Here is a 12,011-nt window from a genome sequence, read left to right as displayed (position 1 = left end):
ACTTGTAATAAGACACCATGCTTCTGGTCATTACTAGGTTTTATTTCCAATATAGAGCAGTAATATTAGGAGGTAGCCATGTATCTTCATTAGAGATGAGCGAATTTACAGTAAATTCGATTCGTCAAGAACTTCTCGGCTCGGCAGTTGATTACTGATCCTGCATAAATTAGTTCAGCCTTCAGGTGCTCCGGTGGGCTGGAAAAGGTGGATACAGTCCTAGAAAAGAGTCTCCTAGGACTGTATCCACCTTTTCCAGCCCACGGGAGCACCTGAAAGCTGAACTAATTTATGCAGGATAAGTCATCAACTGCCGAGACGAGAAGTTTGTGACGAATCGAATTTACTGTAAATTCGCTCATCTCTAATCTTCATCACTCACCCCCGTACAGCTGCCATACAATACCGCTGTACAGGGACAGTGTTTTCCTTATTGATTTGTGGGGGTCCCAGAGCTCTGATCTGTTGTGATTGACAAGATCTGCAGCTTTTCTGAACATTCAGTGCGAATTTCTGATTTTACTGAACTTCTCCACAGTATCGTGACATCACGACTCCTTCTAAACATTGATTTAACTATTAATTATTAAAGGGGTACTTCGGCCCAAAGACATCTTATCCCCTCTCCGAAGGATATTGGATAAGATGTCTGATCGCGGGGGTCCCGCCGCTGGGGACCCCTGCAATCTAGCATGCAGCACCCACATGTAAGTACTACCAGAAGCGCTGGAGGCTCTGTCTTATGCCTCCCGACCACGGGGACAGAGCATCGTGATGTCACGACTCCGCCCCGTGTGACGTCACATCCCTCCCCCTCAATGCAAGTCTATGGGAGGGGGCGTGACGTCCGTCACACCCCCTCCCATAGACTTGCATTGAGGGGGCGGGACGTGACGTCACACGGGGGGGCGGAGTCGTGACGTCACGATACTCCGTCCCCGTGGTCAGTAGGCATCAGACTGAGAGCGGGACCCCCGCAATCAGACTGAGAGCGGGACCCCCGCGAGCTGACATCCTATTCCCAAACCTTCGGTAGGGGATAAGATGTCTTGGGGCCGGAGTACTCCTTTAAAGAAGCATTCTGCTTTTTATTTATTTATTTTGCATTCTCTGAAAGGGCCGCTCTGAAATGCGCCGTCTCCATAGACACCAGTGTATTTTCGAGCAAATTCCTCCAAAAGAATGAACATGTCGACGGACACTAGAATCGAAATTTCATTCTGCCGGAAATTCTCTGTGTGCACGGTGCAGCAGCTTCCCATTAACAATAATGAGACTCGTCTGTGATGAACTTTCCACTCTGAAATTCCTTCGTGTGACTATGGCCTGACTTATCATTACGCTGCCTAGTCTGGAGAGGTCACTCCTTGAGGCCATGTTTACATGGGTGGGATTCAGTGAAAAAATTTCAGCTTAGAAATTCTGTTCCAGCGGAATCTCATTGCAACGGGATTCTGCTGCACCACGCACACGGCGGAATTTCCATGGTGAAAACGTCTGCTGTGGAAAACCCAATTCCGGCTTCTGCCAAAAGAACTGACTTGTCCAAAATGCATTGCTGTCTATGGAGATGGTGCGTTTCCTAGCACCAGCATATCCTGTTTCCGCAGGATAGGTGATAACTTTTAGATCATGGGGGTCCGAGCACTGGGGCCCCCGCGATCGCCTGTATGGGCCCTCTACTCTACATTGGAGCTGTGCGTCACGACTCCCACCCAAAGCAGGGGCTGCCACGCTACACCCCTCCCCCCCAATATCTCTTTACGGGAATGCTGAAGATAGCCGAACGTCTCTCCCATAGACATATATGAAGGGGGCATGGCAGTCCCTGCTTCAGGCGGGGGTTGGGACATGCCTCTCCAAGGGTGAGCAGATTGCCCCTACTGAGGGGGGCTATGTTTTTTTCCATGTGACTTTTCCTGCAACTTTTGATTTACTCAAGAAGTCAAGGTGCACCTACACCAACCTTGATAAATTCCCCTCAAGGCCTTTAAAGGAGAAACTGTATATCATGGGGCAAAACTTATCCCCTATCCAAAGGATAGTGAATACGTTTTAGATTGCGGGAGGGGGGGGGGGGGTCTGACTGCTGGGAATCCCTGCGATCTCTTGTACGGGGCCCCATCTACATTATGACCCTTGAACAAAGCAGGAGCCGCCACTCCATATATCTCTACGGGAGTGCTGGACATAGCCGAAATGCTGTCCCATAGACCCACAATGGCACACCGGTTCGGAGAACACTGCTCTATGGGACATCCCAACATAGCACAGTGGTCAAACCCCCAACAATAGGCTAGTTATTCTGTGAACGGCTGATAGCCCCTTTAAAGGAATTATGGAAGTGCCACACTTGCCAATGGGATTGTCTCTCGCCCCAATCAAGTACATGCTGTACGGCCGGTGGTTTTCGTCACATCCGGGTTTTAACCACCCCCTCCGTATCCCCCGATTTCCAACACACAGTACAAATCAGTCCGTTTGCAGTTTTTTGGGGTATTTTTTTATTTTATTTATTTATTTTTGTAAATCACAGAAAATGGCAGGAAAAACACAAGATAAAAAAAAATATATGTTGACAACCTGACAAAAAACTAATGCGAGAGGGGGGTGGAGACAAATAAGAGACAAAAACCGCAGTCAATCGTCCACCTACCAGAGGTACCAGGAGCCCTCTTGCCACCCGATTTAGGACCTCCCCAGCTACTGCTCCGTTTCCCTGGCTGACCTTTCACCTCTTTATTGCCTATTGAATCTTCTTTGCCACCCGCTCCAGCTTTGTCTGTTTTATCGATAGCCTCCATATCTCGTTCTCCTATCCATCAAGAATAAAACCATTTCCCATACACGATGTTGCTGCTGCGCTTCCACCATCTGAACCCTCTCCATTACCCAGTCATTGACAACTGCTCGACACCTCCCATGGTCTCTCAACCCAAAACCCAATACCTCCCTTTATCTCTCAACCCAACATCCAATACCTCCCTTAAAGGGGTACTCCGGCCCTAAGACATCTTATCCCCTATCCAAAGGATAGGGAATAAGATGTCTGACCGCTGGGTACCCCCGCAATCTTTCATTCGGCACCCATCTCTTTGAGCTGCGCTGCCAGCTCACAAACTGCCGGGAGCCAACCACTGGGCCGGAGTATTGGGACGTCACGGCTCTGCCCCCGTGTGACATCACGCCCCACCCCCGCTATGCAAGTCTATGGGAGGGGGCGTGACTACCGTCACGCCCCCTCCCATAGACTTGCATAGCTGGGGTGGGGCGTGACGTCACACGTGGGCGGAGTCATGGTCTGCACCCGGCAGTTTGTGAGCTGGCAGCGTGGCGTGCAGCTCAAAGAGGTGGGTGCCGAATGCAAGATTGCGGGGGTCCCCAGCGGCAGGACCCCCGCGGTCATAGAATGTCTTAGGGCCGGAGTACCCCTTTAATCTCTCAACCCGATACGTTGTCCTACGACTCCCGTGATCTCTCAACCTGATACGTTGTCGGTCTTGCTGCTGTAACCCTATGTTATTTACTGATTTCGAAGCTGACAAGTCCCTGCGGCCCCCGGTCCTTTTTGTCTGCAGCCATTGCCCTATTATACACGAAGAACAGGGACATATACGGTATCTCTCACACCCTGCAAATACGAGGACATCAGGACACACACTCATCATTCCCTCCTAATACACAGACGTCAGGACATGTACCTCTCACCCCCTCCTAATACACAGACAGATACATGTACCTCTCGCTCTCATATAGACTGAGTACATCAGATATGGAGGAATAGTAAGCGGGTGGTTGAATGAAGGGGGGATTATTACACAAATAAGACTTCAATACGAGAGATGCTCTGCTGGTCTCTCCGGAAGTCTAGGGGAGCGGGCGGGGGTAACAGGGACCTATTAATGCCCCTTAAAACCCTACGGCTCTTCACCAGACACATTGTTCTTGTGACCACATTACTGGTGCTCTCGAAAATCCCTGGATTAACCCCAGAGCTTATGAAACAGCGCGTTACTGCTATACGCAGAGCTGTGTTCATACGCCTTTGGCAGCATAGAGGTTAATAGGAAGAGAGTTCTATTGCAGCCCCCCTAATTTTTTATTTTTTTTTATATCTCCACCTTCCCTTTCCCAAATCGCTCTTCGCACTCCTTCAGTACTAGAATTGCCAGCAGTGAAGGGGTTAGCGTTCGCCGTCATCGCCGTTTCCATTACCGTCACTTTCTCTGTTACAAACCTCTCTCTCCCCCTCCTTAATAATATAACATTAAAAGTAAATAATAAAAAGGAAGAAAAAAAAAAAAGAAAAAAAAATCTGGTTCTATTTATATTTATATATAATATATATATATATATATTTATAATTTTACAGAAAAAAGGTGGGGAGGGGGGGGAGAAATGAGTTGAAAAAGAACCAAAATGGAATCTGGAACAGAAGGCTGGGGGGCGGGGTTCACAGCGGACGTTGCGTTTCTTGAAAACCTGTGGTGGTGGTGGTTGTTGCTGTTTTTGTTAATTTTTTTTTTTCGGGGGTTCATTTTGTTTTATGTTGTTTTTTATTTTTTCTTTGTTGGGGGAGGGGAATTCAGAGGTTGGAGAGGGTCCAGGTCTGGGAGATGCATCTCTGGGAATTTAATAATAAGTCTCTTTTTCTATCCAACCTGTGAAGAAAGGAATATAGACAGATTATTACTTGATGAGGAGTGAATGTCCGTACAGATTTGTTGTAGATAATTCCTCAATAAATCCGACCCTTAATCCACCATTAAATTTGCACCAAATGTTGCCAATTTTTTGTGGTGGACTTTTAAAGGGGTAGTCCAGTGCTGAAAAACTTATCCCCTATCCTAAGGATAGGGGATACGTTTCAGATCGCGGGGGGTCCGACCGCTGACCCCCCCCGATCTCCTGTACGGGCCCCGGCTCACTGGCCAGATAGCGGGTCTCGACCACTGCACGAAGCGGCAGCCGTCACGCCCCCTCAATACAACACTTTGGCAGAGGCGGAGATTGCTAAAGGCAGCACTCCGGCTCTGCCATAGAGTTGTATTGAGGGGGCGTGTCAGCCGCCGCTTCGTGCGGTGGTCAACACCCCCCCCCCCCCCTTCCCGCGGGCTGCTAGGGCCCCATACAGGAGATCGCGGGGGTCCCCAGCGATCCTTAGGGTAGGGGATAAGTTTTTCACCACTGGACTACTCCTTTAAAGTGGTACTCCAGTGGAAAGCTATTTTTTTTTTTCAGATCAGCTGATGCCAGAAAGTTATACAGATTTGTAAATGACTTCTATTTAAAAATCTTAAGCGTTCCAGTACTTATCAGCTGCTGAATACTACAAATGAAGTTGTGCAGTTCTTTCCAGTCTGACCACAGTGCTCTCTGCTGCCACCTCTGTCCGTGTCAGGAACTGTCCATTGTAGGAGCAAATCCCCATAGCAAACTTCCAGACAATTCCTTACACGGACAGAGGTATCCACAGAGAGCACTCTGGTGAAACTGGAATGAACTACACAACTTCCTGTGGAGCATACAGCAGCTGATGAGTACTGGAAGGATTAAGATTTTTAAATAAAAGTAAATTACACATCTGTTTAACTTTCTGGCTCCAGTTGATTGGAAAACATTTTTTTCCACTGGAGCACCCGTTTAAGGGCGCGTTCCCACTTGGCCTATACGTAGCGTACTTCACGCTGCGCAAAATCTGCAGCAGCAGCAGGAAATACGCTGCGTATCCCTCGCTCACCATACACACAAGGCTTTCCGGCGACAGCCCTATGTGTGCAGTGAATTTTGGAGGCAGAGCCGCGCGACACAGTCACTCCGGCACACGGCCCCGCCTCCAAAACTCACTACACGCATAGGGCTGCCGCCGGAAAGCCTTGTGTGTATGGTGAGTGAGGGATACGCAGCGTATTTCCTGCTGCAAATTTTGCGCAGTGTGAAATACGCTACGTATACGCCCAGGGGGAATGTACCCTAAGGGTGAACTCCAACAGCCGTTCCCATGCCGAGGCTTCCCTGGGCCTTCCCAACCCGCCCCTGTACCTCTGGCTCCAGTAATGGTGTGTGGACACGACACACTGAAGCCGCAGCATGTTAACACGGCAACATTGGAAACCAGGATCGACTCGGGGACCAGGGAAGTCTTGTCATGGGAGATTAGACCGTTTTTTTTGGAACAACGGTAAATCCGAGCTGAAATCCACAGAGACTGGCATTGTATGTGTTTAGCTGTATGCTTGTCCATACAAGGGCCCTGTCTCTACACTGTCCACTTACCTCCTGGGTGTCTCCTAAGGATAAGTTTTCGGATCTCATCATATACAAAGATGAGGAAGCTGTATGGGAAGGCACAGAACCACCAGCTGGGCCTATGTGAAAAGATGAAGCAAACAAGATTTAGATCACTAGATCTCCAAATAAATCGGCTATTCAGACATATCTTGTTATTTTTGGCTATTGTCGTCTTAGACATAAATAGAAATCACAGTAAAGGTGTGTACTCAGGTTTGGGAGGCCGTGATCGTGACATCACGCCCCCTCTATTCATGTCTACGGGAGGGGGCGTGGCCACGCCCCCTCCCATAGACATGAATTGAGGGGGCGTGGTGTGACGTCACGACTATGGCCTCCCAAACCCAGCCTCCCAACCCCCCCTCGATCGGACATCATATCCCCTATCCAGATGCCTGGCAACAGAGTACCCCTTTAACAAGTAGCCATTCGGCCTGTAAGCAAGTAGCTGGTAAAATTGTGTATGGGAAAGTGATGGATTATTATTAGGCTCAGTGGCCGCCATGAAAACTGTACCTTAGGAAAAAATCTTTTTATATATATATATATATATATATATATATATATATATATATATATAATCTCAACTGGCTCCAGAAAGTTAAACAGATTTGTAAATTACTTCTATTTAAAAAATCTTAATCCTTTCAGTACTTATGAGCTACTGAAGTTGAGTTGTTCTTTTCTGTCTATGTGCTCTCTGATGACACCTGTCTCGGGAACCGCCCAGTTTAGAAGCAAATCCCCATAGCAAACCTCTTCTAAACTGGGCGGTTCCCGAGACAAGCAGAGATGTCAGCAGAGAGCACTGTTGCCAGACAGAAAACAACAACTCAACTTCAGCAGTTGATAATTATTGAAAGGATTAAGATTTTTTAATAAAAGTGATTTACAAATCTTTCTGGAGCCAGTTGATATATAAAAAAAAGCAAAAAAGTTTTTTCCTGGATAACCCCTTTAATAGTAAACAGGATTTCTTCTGACAATGATGGAGACGTCTAACATTTTCTACGTGTTCATAAAGTCATGTATACCCTTCTTTTTAAAGGGGTACTCCACTGGAAAACATTTATTTTTATTTTTTTAAGTAACTGGTGCCAGAAAGTTAAACAGATTTCTAAATGACTTCTATTAAAAAAATCTTAATCATTCCAGTACTTATCAGCTGCTGTTATGATCCACAGGAAGTTCTTTTCTTTTTGAATTTCCTTTCTGCCTGACCACAGAGCTCTCTGCTGACACTTCTGTCCATTTTAGGAACTGTCCGGAGCAGAATAGGTTTTCTATGGGGATTTGCTCCTACTCTGGACAGTTCCTTCAGCAGAGAGCACTGTGGTCAGGCAGAAAGGAAATTCAAAAAGTAAAGAACTTCCTCTGGAGCATACAGCAGCTGATAGGTACTGGAAGGATTAAATTTTTTTTAAATAGAAGCTATTTATAAATCTGTTTAACTTTCTGGCACCAGTTGATTTAATAATAATAAAAAATTTTTTACCAGTGGAGTATCCCTTTAAGAATTAGAGGAAGTCCATTGACTCTCACACTTACTTTAATGGGTACATTCTCAGTGCGATGTCCATCCCAGGGCAATAAGACAAGAATGCTGCAAGAGCTGTTTCTTCAAATAGGCCAAAAATGAGAATCTTATTCCTGTAAAGATAAGGAGGTACACAGAATGGTTGGTTAAGAGTCATTTCATCTGTATGAATAAGATTATAGAAGATTCCCCGATTTCCAAAAACAAAACGTCTCTATAAAGAGATCAAACCCCTTTGGCACTGCTCGGAGCTTTCGGTTACAGGGGACTTTGTAAGAAAACTGCATTGACTTTATAGGCTTCTATATAGGAGTTGAAGAATGTAGAATAAACTCAAGCGTTACAAGACCCCATTAAAAATGCAATAAAACACATGGCGTTTTTAATAAGCCAGAAACCCCAAAAACTATGTGATGGAAACTATGAAATAAAGCCAAACAGACTCATTGACAACAGAAAAAAAAAAAAGAAAGCACCAGATAGAAATGTTGGGTTACTCCAAAACTTATATGTGAGTGATTAGAGGTGGGGTCTGATTAGATACTAGGCCACAAAAGGGCATAAATGTGCTCCGCCTATTAAACTGCTCTCAGAGGCTACTTTAGGATAGTGTACCTCTTGGTGAGAGATTGGAGATCGATCGTAGACTGCAACACATGCTTCTACAACACACAAAGACATTGTGGCGCAGCATCATTAGACAGAGAAGCGGGATAGCCGTTTTGACAAATAGAAACCTGTTGTATGTTCCATGACAGGTTTCTATTTGTCGAAACGGCTATCCCGCTTCTCTCAGTCTAATGATGCTGCGCCCCCCTCTCAAAGTCTGTCAACTGGACAAAATGTCTTTCCGTGTATGCCCAACCATATTTCATCTAGAATCCAGGCTCCAGAGGCTCCTTTTAAAGGGGTACTCCGCTGCCCAGCGTTTGGAACAAACTGTTCCGAATGCTGGAGCCGGCACCAGGAACTTGTGACGTCATAGCCCCGCCCGCACATGACGTCACGTCACACCCCCTCAATGCAAGTCTATGGGAGGGGGAGTGACAGCCGCCACGCCCCCTACCATAGACTTGCATTGAGGGGGCGGGGCGTGATGTCATGAGGGGGTGGGGGCTATGACGTCAAGAGCTTCCAGCTCCAGCGTTCGGAACAGTTTGTTCCATACGCTGAGCAGCGGAGTACCCCTTTAATTGTACAGTTTTCCCCGATAAACGTATCTTTTCGCTCTTTATTGTTTCGTAATCACTTACATATATTAACGTTACATTCACACACATAACATTTCTTTCCATTCCAACAACTTCTTGGTGAATAATTTTTTTTTGCTTCGTCAATAAGTGGAGAAACAATACATGGTGAGGACTTGGTCACTTGTAGAGATGAGCGAACTTACAGTAAATTCGATTCGTCACGAACTTCTCGGCTCGGCAGTTGATGACTTTTCCTGCATAAATTAGTTCAGCTTTCAGGTGCTCCCGTGAGCTGGAAAAGGTGGATACAGTCCTAGGAGACTCTTTCCTAGGACTGTATCCACCTTTTCCAGCCCACCGGAGCATCGGAAAGCTGAACTAATTTATGCAGGATAAGTCATCAACCGCCGAGCTGAGAAGTTCGTGACGAATCAAATTTACTGTAAGTTCGCTCATCTCTAGTCACATGTATATGGCTTACACTTCTTATGCATTTGTTTTAATACAAATATACCAATTCCAACCCTGTGATATCCCTCCAGTTGGGACTCTTTACATATTATGGAAACAGAAAGAATATGCAAAGTTATATGGACTTCAAAAAGCCTTACTGTATGTAAACCAGTCCTTAAAGGGGTACTCCGGTGGAAAACTTTTTTTTATTTGTTTTTATTTATTTTTTTCAAATAAACTGGTGCCAGAAAGTTAAACAGATTAGTAAATTACTTCTAATTAAAAATCTTAATCCTTCCAGTACTTTTCAGCTGCTGTATACTACAGAGGAAGTTGTGTAGTTCTTTCCAGTCTGACCACAGTGCTCTCTGCTAACACCTCTGTCCGTGTCAGGAACTGCCCAGAGCAGGATAGGTTTGCTATGGGGATTTGCTCCTGCTCTAGACAGTTCCTGACATGGACAAAGGGGTCAACACTGAGTCATACAGAAAAGAACAACTCAACTTCCTGTGGAGCATACAGCAGCTGATAAGTACTGGAAGGATTAAGATTTTTTTAATAGAATGAATTTACAAATCTGTTTAACTTTCTGAAGCCAGTTGATATGAAAATTTTTTTTTTATTTATATATATGTATATATATACACATATAGTTTTCCACCGGAGTACCCCCTTTAAAGGTATATTCCCATCTGGACATTGATGGCATGTACACAAAATATGCCATAAATGTTTGATACATACGAACTCTGGAACCTGCATCTATCTGAAGATTGAGCGCTCCCCAGGCCCCTCTAGTGGTTGGGAAACCAAAAACAGTCAAAACTTTTTTTTACCCAGATTGCATAACCCCCATTGACATTAATGGTAGTTGCACCACAAGCTGAGTTGTTTCTGTAACAACCAAGTTAAAGGGGTACTCCACTGGCCAGCATTCGGAAGTGAATGTTCCGAACGCTGTTTTCGCGCTGCGGGGGTCAGCCACACCCCTCGTGACATCCCGCCCATGCCCCCTCAATGCAAGTCTATGGGAGGGGGCGTGACGCCCCCTCCCATAGACTTGCATTGAGGGGGCGTGATGTGATGTCACAAGAGGGCGTGGCTGCCCCCCGCAGCACAAGAACAGTGTTCGGAACATTTCCTTCTGAACACTGGCCAGTGGAGTGAAAACTTTGTTTTAAATCAACTGGTGCCAGATAGTTAAACAGATTTGTAAATGGCTTCTATTAAAAAAATCGTAATCCTTCCAGTACTTATCAGCTGCTGTATAATACAGAGGAAATGCTTTTCTTTTTTGGATTTCTCTTCTGTCACGACCACAGTGCTCTCTGCTGACCTCTTTTTAGGAACTGTCCAGAGCAGCATATGTTTGCTATGGGGATTTTCTCCTGCTCTGGACAGTTACTAAAATGGACAGAGGTGTCAGCAGAGAGCACAGTGGTCATGACAGAAGAGAAATCCAAAAAGAAAAGCATTTCCTCTGTAGTATACAGCTGCTAATAAGTACTGGAAGGATTAAGATTTTTTTTTATAGAAGTAATTTACAAATCTGTTTAACTTTCTTGCACACTTGATTTAAAAAAATAAATAAATTAAGTTTTCCACCGGAGTACCCCTTTATGGTCTATTCACACGTACAGTATTCTGCGCAGATTTGATGGGCAGGATTTTCTGCTGGAGATTTCAATGTAAACTGAATGACTAAACACAGCTTGAAATCCTGCGCATCAAATCTGCGCAGAATACTGTACGTGTGAATAGACCCTTAAAGGGGTACTCTCATGGAAAACTTTTTTTTTTTTTAAATCAACTGGTGCCAGAAAGTTAAACAGATTTGTGATTCACTTCTATTAAAAAATCTCAATCCTTCCAGTGCTTTTTAGGGGCTGTATACTACAGAGAAATCCAAAAAAGAAATGCATTTCCTCTGATGTCACGACCACAGTGCTCTCTGCTGACCTCTGCTGTCCATTTTAGGAACTGTCCAGAGCAGCATATGTTTGCTATGGGGATTTTCTCCTGCTCTGGACAGTTCCTAAAATGGAGAGCAGAGGTCAGCAGAGAGCACTGTGGTCGTGATGTCAGCAGAGAGAACTGTGGTTATGACATCAGAGGAAAAGCATTTCTTTTTTGGATTTCTCTTCAGTATACAGCCCCTAAAAAGTACTGGAAGGATGAGATTTTTTTAATAGAAGTAATTTACAAATCTGTTTAACTTTCTGGCACCAGTTGATTTAAAAAAAATAAAAATAGTTTTCTAGGGGAGTACCCCTTTAAAGGCGTTCTGTAGTGCAATATAACTTATCCTCTACCCGAAGGATAGGGGATAAGTTAGAGATCGCGGGGGGGCCGAGCGCTGGGGATCTCCTAGAGATACATGGAGGGGCGTATCTGCCGCCGCTTTCTGCTGGGGATGAAACCTCACTTCCTGCAGACTGCCGCGGCCCCGTCCAGGAGATCCGGGGGGGCCCAGCGCTCTGACCACCGTGATCTATAACTTATCCCCTATCCTTTGCATAGCGGATAAATTATTTTGC

The 12,011-nt window shown here is 45.4% G+C and overlaps 2 protein-coding genes across 3 annotated transcripts in view; one reads left to right on the top strand and one right to left on the bottom strand.

The window, feature by feature from the left end:
- RABAC1 (Rab acceptor 1) overlaps positions 1-13 on the top strand; it is a 21,693-nt gene extending 21,680 nt beyond the window's left edge. For both annotated transcript variants that reach the window (XM_056543383.1, XM_056543382.1), the window contains exon 6: positions 1-13. This exon is cut by the window's left edge and continues 456 nt beyond it. The gene's annotated coding sequence lies outside the window, so the exon portion shown is untranslated.
- Positions 14-2,480: 2,467 nt separating this feature from the next.
- The window catches only part of ATP1A3 (ATPase Na+/K+ transporting subunit alpha 3), a 94,560-nt gene continuing 85,029 nt past the window's right edge, over positions 2,481-12,011 (bottom strand). The window contains exons 21-23 of the mRNA XM_056542938.1: positions 7,840-7,941; positions 6,277-6,368; positions 2,481-4,661 (exon numbers count right to left, since the gene is read on the bottom strand). Coding sequence (XP_056398913.1) covers positions 4,633-4,661; positions 6,277-6,368; positions 7,840-7,941 — 223 coding nt within the window. The 3' untranslated portion in view covers positions 2,481-4,632. The remainder of the gene's footprint in view (positions 4,662-6,276; positions 6,369-7,839; positions 7,942-12,011) is intronic.

Source organism: Hyla sarda, chromosome 10, assembly GCF_029499605.1.
Source record: "Hyla sarda isolate aHylSar1 chromosome 10, aHylSar1.hap1, whole genome shotgun sequence".
NCBI classification, from domain to species: Eukaryota; Metazoa; Chordata; class Amphibia; order Anura; family Hylidae; genus Hyla; species Hyla sarda.
This window is presented reverse-complemented; position numbering and strand designations above follow the sequence as displayed.